Raw genomic sequence first — 22,165 nt, 5'->3', positions numbered from 1 at the left:
AAGGTTAGTGCCGCTTTCAGAATCGTCACATCTATAATGGTACATATTCCTCATGAATGGGAACATAAAATTAAAATATATAACTATTTTATGTCCCATGAATAGTAATCCCTTCTCCATTTGTTTGGTATTTTGGAATCAAATGTTTGGCAAAACAACACCAACTCATTCAAAAAAATATATAAATTGCAGTGATGTTATTTCTGTGCGATTATAAAGCCTGATGAGATACAGCTACGTCAAAATCTTAGGGTTGGTTTGGTCTGGGGGTAGAATTAGGATGAGAACAGTGCTCATCCAGAGAGATTTCTTTAGGTTTTGGCCGTTGCTGTATCCCTTCTGGCCACAACCGGTCAAGTCTGAGCACATTGCATAGTGGGATGCGATATTGGGTGAATTAACAAACTCAACTTTATTTATATAGCACTTTTTACAATTTTCATTGTTACAAAGCAGTTTTACATGAGACACATTGAATACAAGAAAAACAACTAAAGGCATATACCTGTAAAAACTAGAAAAAGGTGAAACAACAAAAGACAGCCATACAAATGCTCCACACACACAATATGCATACATACTTACACACATTGACATAGACGCACACACGCAAACACACTCGCACACAATCACAGTGAAAGCACACATTTGAGATAAAGGAGAGAGAACCACAGGTCAAATATTAAACGGACTATAAATTCTTATATGCAATATTAATTATGTCTTACTTCTAAATTCTGAAGCAGCCCCCCCGGCCAGGCAAATAGTGCAAAACAATATGCAAACGGTGGCGAGGAACCCAAAACTCCAATCGAGAAAAAAAAACTCAGGAGAACCCAGGCCCAACCCAACAAAGGGCTCTTTAAAGCAATTTAGATCATAACTACAACTTTTAAAACGCTTCTTTTAAAACAGTTTAACATGGCCCTGAATATTATTTTTTGTTTATTTTCTTACGCAACTTTGATCGATTTTTTTTTTTAAGTGTACACTTAAATTGTTAATAAATTGGAATTTATGTTTAACTTGTATAGGAGTAATAAAACTTCATTTAAAACGACAGAAGCACATAAAAATAGCCAATAAAATTAATCAATGATGATCAATGAGGTTTAATTCATTTATTTATAATTGAAATAAGTGAATATTAAGATGGGTGTAATGGGAGGGGTTTTCTTGATTGGATCCTGTAACATTATTACTTTAATTCAGACATGCATTGGCCATCAATGCAATTTCTCTGAATGTGGTTGCCTGGTTCAAATAGTATGAATGTAAGGGTAATTATGTATACAGAACTTGCCTGTGGTTACTTGTTGCTTCTCAAAATCATAAAATGTTACATCTCAAATCTTATCGTCTTTTGCATGCATGAAAGATCATGTGACCAATGTTCGGGTTGTCGCCATTCTTTAAAAAACACCAACAAATTGTTGAATGATTCAAACAGCTTTCTGGCACTTGCTTTTGTAACAGTAAATTTATTAGAAAAGTTTTCCAGATAGTTGGTCCCATGATAAAAATAACATTTAAAATACAATTAAATATCATTTTGCAATAAGCATTCAAAAGTTAGTTTTCAATCCAAAAGTGGTACAGCCAGGAGGTGTTTAACATACCTAAGTAAATCCCAAGTGCATAACAGCAGTGAAAGCCCACTCGTCCCTAATAATATGCTCAAACTGAACAGTCTCGCTAGGCATACAAAATGATATTTTAAAAAGCAATAAAAAAAAAACATCTCCGGTTCATGATTTGTTTTAGAGGCGCAAATATCGGAGTATCAGCAGCATAAAATACTCTACAGTCATATAAAAGAATATAGAAAAGTACAAAAGGAATTAAAATGCATAAAACTATGTTTTTGAGAATACATTGGAAAAGCTATGGTGTACAGACTGGAGAAATCTTGCAGAGGATCTGACAGCTACAATGTGTTATGTTCACTTACAAACATTTATAGGCACATAAAAACTGAAGAAAACAAAAACAAAGACACAGAAACAGAAACAGCAGAGAAGCATATCATAACTACTCCGTTTCATGTTAATGTACGTTTCTCAGACGATTTTGTCTTCCTCATCATCATCATCGTAATTCCGGTTCCTCTTGATGAGGTCCTCCACACTCACATCAGAAGAGTCCTCCTCAGCCTCTTCTCCATCCCAAAAACCCACATCCTGAGAGGCCTGTTTCTGCTGAGAATCTGATTCACACTCGCTTTGGGGAGATGACGGAGGACTGTTTTCCAAACTACTTTTCCTCTTCAGAGAAGAAAGTTCCTCTTCCTGTGCATCCACTTTCTCCTCATCACACACTTCATGTTCCATACTTTCCTCATCGACTTCCTCTTTGCGGTCTCCATCAACTTCATCCAGTTCCTCTTCCTCCTCCAATTGGTTAAATTCAGTCATGTCCTCTGAGGAGATGAGCGTGTCCGTGGTCGAAGAAACGGGCGACATTTCCTCCTCTTGCTTCTCTTTTGATGGAGACCTTTGAGGTGGAGATTTTCTCTCGCTGGGCTGAGGCACTGGCACAGGGGCGGTGCTGTAGATGGAAAAGGGTTTGCTTCTTTCTTTGAGCGAGACGCTCCTGCGAATCTTTGGCAGATCTGACATGTCCGTGTTGGTTGATACGCAGTCGCCCTCTGGAGGCCATTTTGGGCGGATGGGTTTGACAGCACCACCGTCAGCAGGACCGTAGGAATGAGCGGTGCTTTCCTCGTCTTCTGTCTGTGGAGGCCAAGAGATTTTCAGTCGGCCCATCTCTGGAGGTTTTTCAGATTTCTCAGACACAGCCTGGGCCCGGGTCTCCAGAGTGGCCGTGAGAACGTTGACTTTGACCAGTGCAGACTCTTCTACTGTTGGGCTTGAGGTGATTTCTGGAGGTGACTGCTTGACCTGCTCTTCCCCTCCTTCTTCTTTAACCTCCCAAAGCTGCTTGTGGGGTCGGAGACCGAAACCCTCATCATAGTTCCCCTTGGCTTTAAACAGCTGGCAGAAGTGTGGCTTACAGTAGACGTTGTTCTGCAAAGAGGCGTAGTTCACCAGACTAACCAGGAGAGGGCAGCAAAACACAAGTGGAGAGGTTAAAAACAAAACTCTGTGCTGTTCTCTTTTTTGTCTTTCTCAAAAAAGTACTCAAGAATATTTTGCGCTCACCTGAGTTTAGTGTTGCAGTAGGCACAGCGAAAGCAGGTGTTGTGGTAAATCTGCTGATTTGCTACAAGTTTTTCTAAAGGGTACACAGTCTTAAGGCACGTCACACAGCTTTCACGAACAGGCAATCGAAACTTCTGCAAGTAAGAGCAAAACACAGACATTTAAGACAAAGCCATATAAATATGTCTGCGTTTCATTTATTTATTTAACAATAACATAAATAAAGAATGAATATGTACTGTTAATACTCACCCTTATAGCTTTAGGCTGGTTTTGTTCAGGACTCATTACAGAACCTGCACATGGAGACAAAAGTGATTTTTTAATAAACCCATTAAACACTGGCAGGGTTATTATTGTAAGAACTAAAACTATTAAAACAGGTCTGTTGAAACATTTTAAGTACAACATGGGGCTGAATATTCTTCCTTTTTTTTCTAACGCAACTTTTCTAGTTTTTCTTTTTTTTAAGTGGACACTTAAATTATTTACTGGAATTTAACTTATATAGCAGTAATAAAACTTCATATAAAATGACCAAAGAACCTTAAAAAAAAATGTCTAACAAAAACTAAAATAAATATGAAAACTAAAAAGATAAAAATAAATGAAAATTCCTAAGATTACTAAAATAAGAAAAATTTAAATAAAATGATTCCAAACAGTAGTGGGCGCTACTAGACAAATAAATATAAAATATCTTTTTATAGGGTGTGTGGTTGTATTCCATATTTATTGTGTATTCACTGTAAACATTGTTTCAGTATGATTATTGTCAAATCAGACCCACAACCTTGTTGTAGCATTATGTCATAAAGAAACAATCATCTGCATACGATGTTAAATCAGGACCTTAAAATGTTCGGTTTCATGCACAGATCAATTGAAAATCTGAAGTTCCAAGTACAAAGTACAAAACATAAATTAACACTTTAAACATACTTGAATCTGTCTTGAATATGTATATGAAAATGAAAACTCACCATTTCGGTCTGTTGTGGGACTTTTCAAAGTGTTGGAATCAGAGGCCTGCAAACAAACCCAATAATATTATTTTGAATTCATGTCAACGTGAGATTAAACACTTATTTTCCTTCTGTAATGTGTCGTAAGGTCATTTGAGTGAAACACGATACAGTATTCTGAAAGAAAAACTAAAGAGGGGGGCGGAGCCAGGTGGCCAAAGGGGAGAGCTTGAAACATAAGACGCACATACGAAGAAAATGGTTTCAGAGGCAGGGGAATGTTATTACATTTTAAGATTTTAGTACAATGATAAATCATGCATGATAAGGCCATCAAAATCTAAGTAATTGGAGTTAATTTCATGCAGACTTAAGTACTCACCACATCGGTAAAGATCGGTGGCACATTTTCCTTCTGCTTCCCACAGTGACTGCGGACTTCACTGTCTGCCGGTTCATTCTACACAAGAAAACATAAAAGGTCAGCGGTGAGTATGTTCCCCTATAAACCATACAGCAGAATCAATCTATTAGATCTAATAAAGTCATATGAAATGACAGCGATCTGGCAGAGTGATTTATGACGGACGCAGAGATGCTCACGGTGGGGGAGGAGGAGAGATCAAGCTTGGTCACAGCTGCCTGGTACATGGCCATTCGGTCCCTGAGTGGAGTGGACTCAACCATTTTGGCTTCAGACTCAAAGGTTTCTGTGAATCACAAGCAACAGAGAATCAGATCAGCGAAGGCGGTTGGTGAATAGTACAATGAAAGATAATATAAGAGCCAGGAAAATTAGAGGCACAAGAGGGAATGGTCAGCAGGAATTTCCACAGAGCTTGACATCAGCACTTTCCGATAAGAAAAATGTTTCTTGCAGTGTCGCAAAATGGAAGGAAGAAGTTCAAGAGGATTTTGTAATACACCATTCTAAGAGTTTGTGAATCATGTGATGCATTGCAGTTAGTACCTTTGTCTCCAGACTCCATACTTTCAAAGCCACCGTCTCCAGGTGACGTTTCAGCCTCTCTAGACACCTAAATAAATTTAGCAAACCAATAAAGCACATGTTAAAGATGACTGCTTGTAATGTAAAATAAACGTGAAAGAAATAGTTTAGGTTAAATACAAATAAAGCTCTATAGTCAGCTCTAGAGGAACAATGGACGTCTATGGGACAAGCGCAGAAAGGTTGCCCTACGGACTATTAAAAGAGCATATTTGAGCACGTTTTAGGGAATGTTTCTGAGCTGTGGTGCAATGTAGCACACCTACAACCAAGAATGATTAAGCAGTGATTTACACAGCAGTATTTTTTCGGCATATACACTTATTTATTTATTTAATATTAAATGTAAAGTGTATGAAATTTAGCGACATCTAGTGGTAAGGTTGCGAATTGCAACCTATGCTCACTCCACCCCCTTACCTAGGGCTACTGTAGAAACAAGATGGAGAATTCCATGCAAGAATACCGGCAGCGTATGTAGATAGAAATAGCTCATTCTTAGGTAATGAAAACATAAGGCTTCATTTTGTTAGGTCCTAATACACCTCTGAAGACATATAGTTATGTGAATTATATAAAAAATTAAAAAAGGAAATCATAAGACATCTAAAACATATTACAGGGCATGCAGGTAGTATGTTGAATATGAATTTAAAGTGAATGATCAATGTGAACCGAACAGTAAAGTTATGACATCAGTGTTTGTATGTTCCTCCTGCTCTGCCCGTCATTTTCTCTTCTCCTGGCATCAATAATCCTGTAATGAGCTCTCAGACAGACACCAGACGTCTGGCTTTACTGCCATCACAAAATCAACATATGTCCAATTCACCCTGACTGTACACCCGGGGCTGCTGGGACGCATGAAAACTAACAACCAATGTTTCAGAAAAGATATAAAAAATACACACACTATATCAGCTGATATAGCTTAATTGAATAAAGAACCTAACTGACATACAACTAAAATTAAACAGAGATCTGAATGTTTTTCAATTAAGATTTTGTTGTGAACTTTTCCAAAACATATTTATAATAATATTATTATCATTATCATTCTTATTATTATTATTATTATTATTATTATTATTATGTATATAACATGTAAATGCTAACAAAATATAAAGCTTGAATGCACTGTGTGTGGATAAAAGCGTCTGCCAAATGCATAAATGTTCATGTAAAGTGTAACAATAAAATTGACATTACTGGCAACATTTAGAACCATATTTAAGCATTTTTGGCATTTGTTAATGCTTGCTTTTGATCAATAACGCAATAACTTTAGCAATGAAAATGAAATCTTGCCATTTTTTTAATACCATCTTATACCTACAACTTGCACCAACATCCCTGGTTTAACAAGTGTCTGATCGTTTTGCAGAACAAATATGTTTTTGTCAATCTCAGCACATACACCTTTTCAAAAGTCTGCTGCGAGCACTGTCATTGTTCTCAGGAAAGAGGCGAAACAGGAAGTGAACTGACATCCGCCCACAGCAGACACTTTATAACATCCAACATCCAATATCAGTATAAACCTAAAATCCACATGCCTTACCTATTCAAACCAAACAGACACGATCCACAGCGATTCCTGGAGATTTACAGAGCACTGTCTGTCTGACTAAAGCCTAGCAGCGCTCACAGAGCAGATTAGAGTCGGGGAGCATGCCAGGGTTTTGCTGGAAACAGCAGGAGTGGGGGGGGGGGCTGACAGGGCAGGGTGAGGTTTGGGGGGCAGCTGCTTGAGCCTTTAAATCCCAGGGGGCTGAAACCATCCCACCCCCATCTTGGATTAACCATTGGCGGGGGTCCGGGGGAACCAGCCAGCCAGTCTTCAGCATAGCGTCTCCATGCTGGTGCACTAACACCGGAGGAGCGAGAAATAAACATTGTACAAAAGCTGTAGGGAGGACAGCCACAGGAGGCAACAGCCCAGACAAAAGAGACTCTCTATTAATCCAAAAGACACAAAAGATGGAACATCTGAGCCACGGGCTGCCAAAAATGAGGAGTGGCCTTTTGTTTTCACATGAGAAGATCTGTGACAAAAGATGATATATGCATGCACTATATATATCATTTTAATTCATTTTTTTGTTTAATCTTTTTGAATATTTTTTGCACTTAAAGTGACTTGTCATTTTTAAACTGGTTTAATTTCTTTCATTTAACAAGTGGTGAATTTTTTTAATACTGCCCTATTTCCACAATAAAAAAAAACTAAAATCTTCTACTTTCAACTTCAATTTTTGGGTGAAATATTAAAGCTCAATTCACACAAAGAACAATAACTACATAACATCCAAACCAACTCTCAACTATTATTTCATAATTTTCCTGTTTTAATGATTTATATTAACTAATTTCTTCTTCCACAGTTTGTTTTCCCTACACCAATTTCTCACAAAGCAAAATGGTAAAAAAACAATATAGAAAAAGTTATAAATAAACACTGGATTCATTCAATAATAATAATTTTTAAGATCACATTTTAAATGCCAAAGTCATTTCAATTTAAATAGACTTTAATTGGCTATCTGCTGGAAAAATAACCTGCTGGAAAAAAATAAATAAACCGAAAGTGATCCAAATAATTTAATTCCTCTGTGTTGTTGTCCATTTTGTTGTAGTGTTGACTCTCTAAAATTTAGAACAACCTTTAACTCTTTATTGTTCCTTGTGTGAATGGACTCTTACTCCTAAAATATGGCAAAAAAGTCAATATGACTCATTCAAAGTCATTTAAACTGTAATGATGCTAAATGTCTCAATACTGTAAATCACGACAGTATTCAACATACAACTGATGATGTGTCTGGATGAGCAGTGAAATATTTGGACTTGCACAAGTCCAGCTGCATATGAAATACATCTAGAAAACAGACAGTGCATGTCATCGCTGAAACACATCATAATTCAGGCAAAATTCAATTTCCAGCAGAGAGAAAAATCTCAGCAGAAGATTTTTAAAACAGAGGAGACTTTATTTCCATCAGCTGAGCTCCCTCATGACCATCCCTCAGGTTAAAGTTAGAGAAAAGTTTGGCTCTGTTGAGAGCAGAACACTCTCTGATAATCATGTGGAGGTTTATCTAATGAGATCTCATCCCTGTCAGATGATGGGAAGATCTTTCTAACGGTTGAACAGTTTAGGTTCAGACTGATGAACTCAAACGGTTTTCTAGACTGAAAAAGGAGCGTCCTGACCGAGGAAATGAATCCACTTCAACGTAAATTACAGGGTTTAACAATAGTCATGCTTGTTTAAATATTAGACTACTTTAATCTGTGTTGTTCATTACATGTTGGGATCACTTTTCTATTCCCACCCACACTCCATTTCTTTCTGATTTACAAGAGATGTTTGGCGCAATTCCCAATGATTCCCTGGTGCATGGAAGAAACAAGACTCCATTGTGTCTGGTAAAGTCCCTGAACTTTTTTGTCACGTATTCATTCAGAAATTCATGCGGAAAAAGAAAAGATGTCATTGAGGAGTGACTATACATAAATATTAATATTTTATTTAAAATAAATTTACCACCATTGTTTTCCAGTAGCTCAATTGGTAGTGCAAAGAGTTAGAACTGTAACTTACCAAGAAAAGAGCTATAATATAGTTCGAAATAACTTTAAAGGTGCAATGAGTGATATTAAGAACATTACATAAATGCAATATAACATACATAACTATGTCTTCAGAGACATAGACCTTACATAATGAAGTGTTGTTTTTATTACCTTAGAACGAGCAGTACAGTAGCCCTAAATCCGACAAACTGCTCATAATTATCTCATTATGCAAAGAAGTGAAACCGTGAGGACATTTTTGTCCTGTGTCAGCCGCAAAAGTGCTTCAAAATGAGGGGTTAGTGGTTTAGTGAGCTGTTGGTTGCAATTCGTAATCTCACCAGTAGATGGTGCAAAATTTCACAAACTGGACCTTAAATGAGAACTATATTGGTGTGCACGTTAACAGTGTTTATTCTAAACTTGCGCACTGCAGTTTTACATTTTTGATGCATAAATCCTTAAAATTGGATTGTTGTAAGTGTTTTATTGTTCATTAGCTCCATGAGCTCGATTAAAGGTTTAGTACACACAAACATTTTGTCATCATTAAATCACCCTCAGGTTGTTCCAAACCTGTATACATTTCTTTGTTCTGATAAACACAAAAGGAAGTTATTTGTAAGAAAGTCAGTAACCAAACAAATCTCATCCCCCATTGACTCCCATAGTAGGGAAAATAAATACTATGGCAGTAAATGGGGGATGATATCTGTTTGGTTACTGAGATTCGTCCAAATATCTTCTTTTGTGTTTAGCAGAACAAAGAAATGTATACAGGTTTGGATCAATTTGAGGGTGAGTAAATGATGACAGAATCGTTATATTTAGGTGAACTAACCCTTTTTAAACCCGTTTACACCCCAAAAATATAAAACTTAAGCTTTAATTTGTTTTGGATAAAAGTACATCTACATTTTTTTTTCATAAATCATTAATATTGGTCATCCTTAATGTTTTGCAAATATGGAAAAGACATGTCAACTTTGTCAACAGTGTTTAACTATGTATAAAGGCAGTGTTTTTTTCAATTTCCTGTAAAGTGGTGGTTGTGCAGATACAAGGTGTCAGTCTGAAAGCGACAATTTGTTGTGCATGTAAATGCTTTAAATGACAATTACAATGGCCTCATAAAACTATTCACATAATCCAAACTTTCTGTCTGAATGTCACTGCACTTAATACACAGTCACAAAAAATTTGATTTTGCTATCAAAGCAGACAATAGTTGTCCTGCACACTGCATAGTCAAGCAGTGATCCTACTAAAACATCAACAAAGCCCAGAGGAAGCTTTAGAAAAGAGTAACTGATGAAGCACAAAACCACATGACTATCAGCATGACCGGATTCTGTTTTTTCAATGTTTAAAAGACATCTAGCAAGCCGAAGAACCGAGGTCTACCTTACCACAGTAGAAAATCACAAACATCTCATTTGTATAAGCTAATGAGTTATCATCTACTTGTCAATCAAGCCACCAAATCATTATGAAACCATAAAATAGATAATTTTGTGCTTACTTTGTTTTGGAAGGTGTCCCCTTTCTCAAACATCATCTTCAGGCTGTTGAGAGGCACGGTGGGCTTCTCGATAGGAATGCTGGACACCACTGCAGCCCCTGAAGTCTCCACATCTCTCTGCATCCACTTCTTCATCTGCTCACTGTCGCTTTCTAACCCGGCTTGTGTAACGTCCGTAGATTCGGGCGGGGGACTGGAGACAGTGGAAGGTTCTGTGAGATCTGAAGTCTCCCTGTTTACCGGCTCAAAAGAATTCCCAGCTGAAGAAGCGGTTGTGAAGCGATGTTGAGGGGTCTCCTGTGGTCTGGAGTGCGTTTTGGGGGCGACGGCAGGCGGCTGCTGCTCCCACAGCTGCTTCAGGATGTTCAGATTGCCGTTGCGCAAGGAGGGAGTCGATTTCTCCGGAGACTGTAAAGAACAAAGACACTCTCAGAACAGTTCGCTCGGACGCCTGGGGTTGCTCAACTTCTACATTCCTGAGATAATTCAGACAACTGCATTGATTTATTTTTCAGACAATACTTAGTTCATACATGCCTTTTTACACAACAGTTATTTCAAGATAAAACATTCAAAGTGTTAAATAAGACAAAGTGAGAAAAAACATCTGACATTTTAAGAAGTTTGCATGTTTACAATCAGAAACGTTTAAGGCTTAAGTTTGCTTTGTTCTGTTTTTACTACCTTAAACACTTTGAAAACATTTACAAAACACTTCTGATCTTTTGTTTTTATAAATAAATAAACACGTTTAGCTGTATTTTCTGCAAAGATAGATTAGTAGTCATTGGTAAAGTCTTTGTTAGTTTGTTTGAAAGAAAAAGACTTCAAAGCTGGTAAAACCTGGTAAACTGTAGGAAAGGCTCCTCCAAACCGTGCTGGTGAAAACGAGGGGAAAAAAGGCACCAGATGCTGGTTTTTAAAAAACTGCTGGAGGAAGCTAGGACAACCCCCTCGCAACAGGACAGATAAACCAGGAAGAACATCAGAGGGGAAGTAGTGACAGGAAGCAGACAAAGAGAAAGTATGAGCGGAAAAATGTGCTCACATGCTTTTTACATGTATAAGATATAAAGTATTTTTAATTTAAGATTTAACTAAACTGCCATCAGCATGTGGGGTTGTTGATAAATATTCACACTTCTGGATATAAACATTTCACTTAGGCCCGGTTTCACAGACACGCCCTTAGCTTAAACCAGGACTATGCCTTAGTTTAATTAAGATATTTATTTCCCTTTTATAAAAATGCCTTAGAAGAAGACATTACTGGTCTTTTTCCTGAGACAAAACAATGGCACTAATATATTTTAAGATATTTCAGGGCAAGTTATATTTAGGGAAAACAAGTTAAGACAGGTAAAGACATCTCGAACATTCATTTCAGTCTGGGACTAGCCTGAAGCCTTGTCTGTGAAACCGGGGCTTAATTATAAAAAAAACTATCAATATAGACACATGCCTGGAAATGCGTGTGTGATATGTCTCCTTCAGACACATTTTCATTTTATATTTTGACTTAAGGCACCACACGCCACAAAGACTTAGTGAGCATACAACAAGCCTATTTTTCACGTCAACCACCATCATGTCTTGATGGTTCAGATATACTTTAAATTTCATGGTAAATATTAACCACACAAAAAGAACAATAGGAAGTTATGCTTCTTGAAATGATCAATGAGCTGGGAGTTTGAACAGAAGCGTATTTCACCTTAAAGTCATAACCCTGTCAGAGATTTGTCCAATATTTTTGCTTGTGTTCAAAAGCCTGGTTTACCGCATCATGTCTCATCTCATCATATTTTTTCGTATTAATGTGCTACCATGGTTGAAATATGTTTGGATAATTTAATGTTGTCCCATCTGCTTCAAACCCTTGAAACTGTCAATCATTAGGGCCGAAACTATGTATCAGTGAGTTTACATTATCCTCCAATCCATTTTATCTGTACACAGAATTTAGCCTGACACAAAAAAAACGCAAACTGACTGAATTTCTTAATAACAATGAAAGTTCAACATACAGTTAAGCAAAAATTCTCAATACAGAGAATCAAACGCCCCCAAACTACACAGCAAGAACCCACTTCATTCTACTTAAAAAAAAAAAAAAAATGTACCTACATCCACAGAAACGTCACAATCCACATCATCTCCGCTAGTCTTTTATGCAGACAAACTCTCACACACCATTGACTTTAGTTTATGCTTATATTTTACAGAAATGTTTCAGACGCACTCCACCGTAGCAAGGACACAGACTGACAAGAGCAGTTATGTAAAGTGCATGGGAATTACCTGACGATTAAGTCGTCTAAATAGGGATTAAGATGACTTGACACTGGCTGCATGGGTCTAAGCAGCAGCAGCAGCAGCAGCACAGAAGAATGTTTGTCATTACTGTATATGGAAGACTGGATAAATATACCAGCTTCAAGCGAATAAAGGCAGCTAAACGTACATAAAAGTATCTCAAATCAGAGTGCTCAAACCTATAAAAGTAGATTAAAGTGTGCGTGTATACACATCACATCAAAAAGTTAAAATCTTTTAAAGGCAGTAAAGGCAATTATGCATACATCACATTAGAAGAGATCAAGACTTTAAAGGGCAGTTAAAGGCACTTATACATAAGTGCAATGGACACATACTGTATACATACATGTATAAACATTACATTATAAAGTTCAAATCTTTTAAAAGAAGATAAAGGCACTTATGTATATACAGTATATAACGTCAGAGAAGTTAAATCTTAAAAACCCATCTAAGGCCATTATGTAATCGCATCAGAGAGCTTAAAGCTTTTAAAGGCAGTTAAAGGCACTTATATATATGCAAGTATGTATACGTCACATCATAAAGCAAAAATATTTTGAAGGTATATATGTATATATTTCTCACATCAGATACCTTAAACGTCTATAAAGAGCATATATGTATATTCGAGTCTAATAGAAGACAACTCACTTTTTTCTTGTCTGCATTTGATTCTTCTGCAGCCCTCTGATACCTAAAAATAAATTAAGAAAGTTCATTTCAACTTTGCGTTGTATTCTTAACAGAATACTAGTCTAGTACAGAATGGTCTAGTAGTGGCTGTTTTATCGGTATAAAACTAAAGTGATCAATAAGCAAAGGTTGTTCGTTACAGTTTTATGTTCGACCGCTTTGTGTCTTGTCGCTGCTCCACAGTTATGGAAGTCTGTAACACTGGTGGCCTCTAGCGGTCACGTATGCAACACTTTACACAACTAAACCAGACTGTCTGAAATTATTGTTGCTTTCCGTTTTCTTTTGATGGCATGTCAAAACAAATCTAAAACTGGGCTTGTTCAGATATTTAAAGAATAGACCCATGTTCTAACCGGGAGGTTCATCTGATTTCAATTGAAATCCACAACAAACTTGACAAACAAGTTATAGAAACGGGTCATGACACAAAGACATGTAACGGCTTGCTTTGAATTTAGGTTAGCTCGAACGGAAAACAGACTCAAATATTTTTAGATTGTCTATTTTCCGCGATTTTAATGTGCCCTTTCACAGGCGCTCCGCCCTTTCATGAAACGTAAAAGCAAAGCGAACTGTGATCGGTTGCTTGATATATCAGTCAGAGGAAGTCTAAGTGGGCGGTTCTTGGCCAATAAGTTAACAGTAAAAGCATCAGAATTTGATTTATATTTGGTCCCCATCTAGTACAGGTCAATGGTCAGAATATAAAATCATCTAATCTGTAGTTTTGATGTATGGAGACGTTGAAACTGAACCAGAAGGCTGGAAAAGACATCAGATGTAGGAAAAGCAGATCCAGATGGAGTGTGAATGTATTTTGTACAGGAAACAGATTCAGTGCCAAGAAAGATGCTTCTAATGAGTCGAGCAGAAAATACTTTGCTCCAAATAAAACATGTGACTTTAGATTTTGACGGGTTGTTTGGGTGATGAGTGAATCATGAAATTGTCCAGAATGGTCTTTTGGCTGTTTATTTTGATACTATTAACTTTGACAATTTTTATAAAATGTGTGTGTGTGTGTGCACAATGTTGGGGTTCTTTATGTAACACATTTAAAATGAGAGTCTTATAAAAAAAAAAGTAAAAATACATTTTAAAGCACTGAAGTGAAACATGTAAAGTAGGTGAGCGAGAACAAATGGAAAGATTAGTGACATCAGATTTAGGTATGCAAATAGTGTGATTTGCTTACTTGGAGAATCGTTCAGCGATTGCCGTGTTTTTGCCTCGCACACATACAATGGAGAGCTCCTTTGCTGTCACACGTAAGGATTGGGAGTTCCATTGCCCACGATGAAATGAACTCACTGCCATTTTGGTTTCCTCTGTTTCTGTTAGGACAGAGACCTGCATTTGAAATATGAAATGATGAAGCAATCAGAAGTCAAAGATAAAGTAAACAACCTAGAGAAAACTAATACTGGTCCTGTATTTGCTCACATTCAAATATGTCTTCATAAAATCGTTGTTTGAAAAGAATAGAATCATTTGTACCGAAATGTTTCATGTACCGTTTTGATTACTTTTTTCTAAAACTTATAATGGGTCTAAACTTGTTTAGAAATATTCCCAAAATTGGAATTCATCATCTTTTCCTGAAATGAGTCATCATTTTGCTTCCCGACACCTGCAACAGCTCACCTGAACACTCAGACATGCCATGACACTGTCTGACAGAGCTGGAAAGATTGAGCTAATACTGTTATCTGACATGATGCGGTGTCTGTTTAAGCCATTACAAAATTCACAGGAAATAGATTGTTTGGAGAGCATAAACATCTCCCTGCCTGAATTATTCACGGGAACCTTAAATTTATCAAACAGAAACTGGAGAATGCATGGACGACAATACCTGCACTGGGATAAGGTTTTTGTAAAATAGCCGATGAAGGATGAAGACAAAAGCTTTGTAAAATGAGCAAGTACAAACATTTACTGTTTAGCTGAAATGTTGGTGTCATTGTCTTTCAAACTGCTGACACAGCAAGTCATTACTCTTCAGAGGCTGTGACAAAAAACAATGAACAGAAACACCCCGAGACATATTAATTTTTCAACAGTAGATCCAGGAACTCAGATGGTCTCTTCAAGGGTTTCACAACCCTCCATCGCATTAAAACATCTGGATACAAGACTTTCTCTCATCCAGAAAGACAGAAGCAAGACTTCCTTAAATCATCATAATGAAACCAAACCATTCCTGAAAGGCTCAATAAGTTATAATTGGTAATCGTCTAATGACATGACATGTTGTTCTTATTTATGTAGCCCAAATGTGCTTCCTGAGGATATTCAAGCATTTAATGTGCTATATGCTTCTTTATAATTACAAAAAATCTTCCCACGGTTCATTGAGGCAGAAACATTCACACAGAGGTCACATCAACACTTCAGCATGCTTGGACAAGTTTCTACGTAGTTCTCATTAATCAGATTAATCTTTGAGTTTGGCTTTAAATGGTTAATTTCACCAAGAGTTTTCCAAGATCTCTCGAGAGGAGAATTTCTATTTGACTTCTCAAGTTATTTGTGTTCACTGTTTGTATGATATGAAGTGGTTTGATAAAGACTGACCTCAAAGCAGAAGTGCTATACACTCAAAGTTTAAAGTATTGTAAAGCCGAGCACAGCAAGGACTAAAATCATAACATTTACATTTTTATTCCTAAAATGAGACTTTAGGAACCATGCAACAGAGTGCTTATTTGGCTACAAGATGGATTAAGTTCACTGCCACACATGGTTCCCAAAATGGCTCCTAATATCTATATTACACAATAAACTTTCTAAAAAAAAAACTTATTCTAAAGCAAGAATCTTGAAAAATGAAAAATACAAACCTTATTCAATCTTTAAAATGTGCTACAAATTATTCTTAAATTTACTAAACAAGTCAATTAATTACCATCACAGGTTTCAACACAAACACATGACCAGTGAGATAATAGAGATGTTAAGTGAGAAGTGCAATTTAAATAGCGAAAACAAACACTCAGTTCCAACAAAACCAAAAAGCATGCGCCCTAAAAACACACGCCTAGCCTACAACTCAAACAAAGCTTCCATAAACAAAGCTTCCATAAACAAACCTTAAACATAGATACCTTACGTTGTGCTCTATCAAAGGTCCTCTTCCAGTTTTTTCAGTATCGTGTGTGCCAAAGAGTTTTTTGCTGTCCTCTTTTTCTCAATGCTTTGAACACACTGAATGCTCACTGTTTGTAAGTGAGGAAATATACTGACTCCTCTCAGCCAATGAGAGAAGAGCTGCTTTTCACCTAGCAGGTAAGGCCCCACCCACATAGGGCCTCAGACTTCCAGCATGAATCAACACAGTTCTATGGTCTGGGAATCCCACCGGATTCCTGGAAGTGTGAGTAGTCCCCTCCTCCTCCAAATGAGGTCATTTTCTCCGGAGAAGTGCTGTAAATCAAGAGTGAATTTCCTTTTGCTAAAATGCTTTTTGGTTTACATGGGGTAAAAGAAATGTAAAAGAAAACAGAAAGGAAAGGAACAAAAAAAGTAAGAAAAGGTTTGGGGAATCACCCTCCAATTACACAAAGATAGAGATTAGCTCAAAACAGCTGGGCAGTGACAAATATCTTTACACAGCACCAACATCTTACTGATGTGTAACAGATAAAAATGTAAATAAACATAAAAAAATATTGTGACAAATCCTTAATCTAGTCTAAAATGCTTAGTTTAAAAACTGTGGGACTGAGCCAGCCGTCAGACACAAGAACCTTCTAAATCACTGGTCCAATTTCATTAATCCCAGTCACATGAAAGTATTGCTTAAGATGGTCTCCGCATTCCATACTTTTATCTGACAGCTTTCAGCACATAACTACACATCATTTGTACAATATATGTGAAGAGTTTGGTTCCAAAATTAGATTTTTTTTCCAAAAACATGTTTTTTTATTGTGCATTCCAAGTAATATAAATCAAACTGCTGTTTTTTTATTTAAGCCATAATAACTAAAAAAGTACAGCTAACTAACACAATAAAACACAATAAAAACACAATAACCTAATAAAAAAACATGATTTGGGTTTGGGTTTTATGTTTTGTACATAGGCTACTTGATTTTATAGTATATCAATTGTATATATTCTGTGATCTTTTTGTGTTACATGTTTCCTAATGAAGTCACCATGACATATTACTTTTATTTTGGGACTTATTGATAAATTGAATGGTGAGTTGTTATAAAATATGTCCTTCTACATGTTATATTTCTAAAACTATTACATCTGGAGGCATTTGTTAAAGCAGATATTTGCAACCAATTATAGTTCAACTTGAAATATTTGACCTTAAAAGCATTCTCCATAAAAAGTTTCACAGATCACATCAAATTTATGTTATGAGACAGTCAAAAATACAGTCACATGAAAACAGTCTGCAAATATTTTCTATTAATAATAAAACTAATAAACTTCAGATTTCAGATAGTGGACACGAATGTTGTATTGATGGGGACACAAAAACCACAGTTACAAAAAAACATGGCGTATTCAAGTTAATTTTATTAATTGTTTCTAATTGTTTATATACTTACATTTAAGTATACAATATGAAATTAAAAGATAAAAAAGTTTAGCAATAATAGTCCTATACTTGTAAGAGTACCTGTGTTTTAATAGCCTACTAACTAATTTGGCCTACATTTTTAGTTTATAAAAGGAAGTTTTACGTATAGCCTACATTTTGCATGGAGTAGTTTACATCTATCGGCCTATGCTTTTCCTAAACGTACAGTATATTTCTGAAAATAAGGCCCCCATGAAAGAAGAGTGAAAGTATGCTTTCTTTTGTTTAAAAAAAATAAGGCTGTAATAGCATAGCACATTTTAAAAAGCTTCTCTTTTTTCATAAGAGGGCATTGTAAAAAACGTCTTCACTTACAATTTATTACTGCTGTTTCAGAATTAGTGCTAGAAGGCTACTACTCCTCCAAAGTTTATGAATTTCATCATCACAAACCCATTCATGACTCACTAGACTAGAGTAGCTAATTCAGTTGGTCAATGTGCGGGAAATTTTGTTTAGCATGCAATAGAATACAGAAACGCTTAAAGTTTAATCAAGTGAAAAAAAACATGTCCTTATGCTGTGTAAGGAAATGGCTGATAGTCACGATATAGTTTATAACCGTCTCTGTCCGGGCGGGGGCAGCAACCTGCATTATCAATATCAAATTTCTATTTGCATACGGACTACGGAGGAAGTGCAGAAGAGTTTAAACATTTTCCCTCTATCACATTAAGGTAAACAACCTTTTCTTGTACCCTCTATATGAAGAGCACTTGTTTTATGATGTAGGGGATTTCTTGTGGGGTTTTTAAGAATATTGTTAATCACGTGAATCTTATATTTTCAATTTCAGCCACAAAAACAGATAATTTGAAAAACAATGGAAAGGGCGTGCGAAGTAAATAACGTTGGAAAAGGCGCGTATAAAATTTGCTGTTGTTACAAAAGGATCTGATGCATGTTGCCATCTATTGATAACGTTACATGTGCAAGGTCTTTGTTCGTTCCGTTTGGCGGTTTTTCAAAAAGATGCAATAAAATGCAGGTCAGCGTGCTTGCAAATGATTCAGAGTATTCTATGACTTGTGAAAAAGAAGACTTAAATAATAATGATTTCTAGTAATTTTATAAAAAAATGTATATCCTTGTCTCAAAGTAAACAACGATGCGTCGTTTGTATGTATATGGAAAGTCCCTTGTAGAAAGAGCTCAAACGAGATGCAGTGTACAATATTGTATACCAACATTAATATATATTGAGCGTAGAATCTTTTTATATGTTTTTGTGCGAGCAGGTTGTGTAGTTAATGATAAATAGTTACATATATTTATAATGTGAAAGTGATCACAAACCACCTGCAGTTTAATAAACACAACATCTTGCCAATGGGAGGGGTTTACACACAAAGATATTGTTCTTCCTTGAGTTTGCCTCCATCCACCAATGATGCTGCAGCTGAAACCTCACACAGAGGGACGTCTGGTTTCGGTTAGGTGGTGGGCATTTTAAAGTAAGGTGATGCCCCACACTGCCTTCCCCTCAAGTTGCCTCTTTTTCAGCATTTCACATAAAACTATTTTTTCATGCCATGTAGAGAATTTAATTTGATAAGCAATATGTTTTAGCTTTAAAATGCTCACCATTGTCTCATCTAAGACACCTTTTTGTGTCCCTTGTCAAATCATATTATATAGATTGAGAGCAGTTTTACTGGCACTTTACCAATAATGTTCAAATCGTGTTATCTTCATCTAAAAAATAAGACATATCTAATAATAAAAACATGAAACCTATAAAATGCAATGTATAATATATAATAATAAAACAAATTGTCCGTAAGACATACTTTAACATTACTGTATTCAAACAAACCGGTATATTAATGCCATTTTGGATTGTATGTGAGCTTGATCAGACTTTGAAAGTAACACCAAATATTCTGATCTGATAAACCAGTTTATTTGTTTAATTATAGTGTTTTTTTATTTATGTTTCTTGACTTACCACACAATGTAATTTCTAATGTATGTTTTGTTACAGCCGGAGGGAGGCCTTCATCCTGAAGTCTTCACGTCACTGTTCAAGCATAAAATGCAATGGGTGGACCAGCAGATGGCACCAAACTCATTCAGAGTCTAAAGACCGATCTAATAAAATCCCTGGGTGATGATCCGGATTTTGTCCTGCAGCACTGCCATTCCCAGAAAATATTGTCTAATAATGAGTATAACAATATCAAAGATATTCGCAAGAGGTCCGAGCAGATTCGGGATATCCTGGACTGTGTGATTAACAAAGACGACAAATGTGCACTGAAATTCCTAAGGCTGCTAAGAAGTCAAGACATGCAAGAGACATTTCCAGACCTACAAGAGCTTTTGTCTGATCTGTCAATCAACAAACAAACAATACAAGAATCCACAGGTAATGTACAATGATTGTTGTATGAGTTTAAGTAAAGCATATCCAAAGTGAAGTCAATGTTATAATAGCAAGACTATTTTGTTGATTACATTTTTTCTTTAAAACCTATATTTTTATCTGAGTATTTAATATATTCACTGAGCAGAAACGACAAGAAAGAGGAAACAGGATCTGCTGGAAAACAATGTTAACCAAAAGAGGCTGCGCATGACCAGTGAGTCATCTGCAAACACCTGTTTTGCATCATGACCGCCTCATTACCAAACTGCAGTATCACCTTTGCTCTCCTCTGCAGACTCCAGATTGGTGACCGAGAAGGAGATGATGATGGTGGCCCGCTGGATTGGGAACAGCTGGAAGCAGGTGGGCATAACGGCACTTGATATGAACACCATTGTGCTTCAACAGATAGAAGAGGACAACAGGCAACACACGGACCGTGTTTTCGCCATGTTACGACGTTGGAGCATGCGTGAGAGGAATGAGGCCACGCCGGCCCATCTGTATGACCTTTTAACCCAGGAGGAGAACGGTGTGGACCCTATAAAAATTAACTTCCTCCTGAAAAGCAGTTGAGGCTGCTGTGAGCACTGAGTAATACAAGTAGCAGTTTTCAAGTGCAAACATGCAACCACATCACTAGAGGGAGCTATGACTGCTATTCAGTTATAATGGATGTTTACTTATTTTTTTTGTAGTTTTTTGTGTTGTTTGTTTAGTAAAGGCTACATAAAAGTACAACATAAGCATCAATGCAACAAGATAAAGATCATATGGGTGTTTTTTAATGTTTGCATTTCAAACCTAATGTCCAGATTCTTAGGTTATTTCAACATTTGCTTAAACTTTGTTTTTAATTTTGTGTTTCAGAATTTCTTTTTCAAAGAAAATCAATCCAGGAATGAATTGGCCAGTAGAGTTTTGTCTGTAGCATTTCTTTTTCTTTTCAGAAATAGTTTTATTTTTGTGTTTTTTTTATGACATTAGCTCACCATATGTGTTGTTCTGTTATGCTTATTTTACATGAGATCTAAAAAAACATGTACAGTCTTATTTTTAAACCATGTTTGCACTTACATGAGACATAATCACTTTTTTCTCAGGTGAACCGTCCCAGTTGTTCAGCTGTAATAAATTCAACAAAACTGTACAATTCCATTTTGTTAAACAAATGTGAAGGCTTTTATCTGAGTTTTAAAACTTGAAGTAATTCCGTGAACAGATAAGGAAGGCCTCATGTTTATGACAGAAGTTTTAAAAGATTTATGTTCCAACAGAAACCGCTATCTGGCAACGTTGTGGAGACCTTTGATCTCTCGCGCAAGTATCACGTTGTTTCACCCTGATGCATTTTCACCCGGGTGGTTCACCCGTGTTCACCCTTGTTTTTCCTGCCAAGCATGTGATGGGACTGGAGGCGGAGCTTTGTACAATTCCATTGCGCAGGCTGGTTATTTAACAGCATCTGGCCTTGTCAGACCTTGTGGAATTTTTTTGAATTTGGATTATAAAACCATTTTTCTACATTCCAACCTGACATGGGTCCATTCATTTCAATGTCAACAAGATGCTTAAATTTATGGAAAAATTATGTGTGGATATATTCTTTCACTGTAAATGCTATTTTTCATTCACATCTCATTTCTGTTTTGTATATGATTTATGTTTCAGGTGATGGGATCCTTTTATTTTAAGTAAAAAAATGAAAAATAAATATGATCAAATAGTTAATTATTGTCATTAATTGTGATTCTGGTTTGAGGTTAATCAAAAAGTGATAATCTATCACTTTAGATATTTTTGATTATGTATTGTTTATTGTTTTATAAGCTGGGGCTCATAAAATCTGGTTTCTGAAGTATATTTTCATGCGGAAAAATGGCTCTGAGAAATAGTAACTGTTCGTTTGAATGTTTTGGTATAGTTTGGAGGTTTTGAGTATA

General features: G+C 36.3%; 2 protein-coding genes across 5 annotated transcripts; one reads left to right on the top strand and one right to left on the bottom strand.

The window, feature by feature from the left end:
- Positions 1 to 1,461: 1,461 nt before the first annotated feature.
- lima1a (LIM domain and actin binding 1a) lies at positions 1,462 to 16,476 on the bottom strand. 4 transcript variants are annotated; one of them, XM_056733730.1, is made up of 11 exons: positions 16,364 to 16,476; positions 14,447 to 14,601; positions 13,207 to 13,249; positions 10,234 to 10,641; positions 5,097 to 5,163; positions 4,730 to 4,836; positions 4,509 to 4,586; positions 4,145 to 4,190; positions 3,414 to 3,457; positions 3,162 to 3,295; positions 1,462 to 3,051 (listed from the first exon to the last, which is right to left on the bottom strand). In XM_056733730.1, the coding sequence occupies exons 2-11, from the start codon at positions 14,566 to 14,568 to the stop codon at positions 2,061 to 2,063; spliced, it is 2,040 nt and encodes a 679-aa protein (XP_056589708.1). In that variant the 5' UTR covers positions 14,569 to 14,601; positions 16,364 to 16,476; the 3' UTR covers positions 1,462 to 2,060. The 4 variants fall into 4 exon arrangements, with proteins under 4 accessions (XP_056589708.1, XP_056589707.1, XP_056589706.1 ...); XM_056733729.1 differs by having other exon boundaries at positions 16,359 to 16,468; XM_056733728.1 differs by having other exon boundaries at positions 14,447 to 14,585; positions 16,359 to 16,443.
- Positions 16,477 to 18,436: 1,960 nt separating this feature from the next.
- zgc:174906 (uncharacterized protein LOC571548 homolog) lies at positions 18,437 to 21,953 on the top strand. Its single transcript, XM_056733441.1, has 4 exons — positions 18,437 to 18,531; positions 19,839 to 20,222; positions 20,368 to 20,436; positions 20,518 to 21,953. Exons 2-4 carry the CDS (start codon positions 19,895 to 19,897, stop codon positions 20,796 to 20,798), a joined length of 678 nt encoding a protein of 225 aa, XP_056589419.1. The 5' UTR covers positions 18,437 to 18,531; positions 19,839 to 19,894; the 3' UTR covers positions 20,799 to 21,953.
- Positions 21,954 to 22,165: the final 212 nt, after the last annotated feature.

Source organism: Triplophysa dalaica, chromosome 20, assembly GCF_015846415.1.
Source record: "Triplophysa dalaica isolate WHDGS20190420 chromosome 20, ASM1584641v1, whole genome shotgun sequence".
Classification (NCBI taxonomy): domain Eukaryota; kingdom Metazoa; phylum Chordata; class Actinopteri; order Cypriniformes; family Nemacheilidae; genus Triplophysa; species Triplophysa dalaica.
Note: the sequence above shows the minus strand (reverse complement) of the source record. Positions and strands in the feature narration are given on the sequence as shown.

What these genes read in the sequence shown, in the direction of transcription:
- lima1a (XM_056733730.1), bottom strand. Translation starts at nt 14,568, where the DNA reads ATGGCAGTGAGTTCATTTCATCGTGGGCAATGGAACTCCCAATCCTTA. An exon ending in ATCTCTCCTCCTCCCCCACC is followed by an intron (nt 4,587 to 4,729) that starts GTGAGCATCTCT and finishes TTTCTTGTGTAG; the next exon opens with AATGAACCGGCAGACAGTGA. An exon ending in TACTGCAACACTAAACTCAG is followed by an intron (nt 3,052 to 3,161) that starts GTGAGCGCAAAA and finishes TCTCCTGGTTAG; the next exon opens with TCTGGTGAACTACGCCTCTT.
- zgc:174906 (XM_056733441.1), top strand. Translation starts at nt 19,895, where the DNA reads ATGGGTGGACCAGCAGATGGCACCAAACTCATTCAGAGTCTAAAGACC. An exon ending in AACAATACAAGAATCCACAG is followed by an intron (nt 20,223 to 20,367) that starts GTAATGTACAAT and finishes TTCACTGAGCAG; the next exon opens with AAACGACAAGAAAGAGGAAA. An exon ending in AAAGAGGCTGCGCATGACCA is followed by an intron (nt 20,437 to 20,517) that starts GTGAGTCATCTG and finishes TCTCCTCTGCAG; the next exon opens with ACTCCAGATTGGTGACCGAG.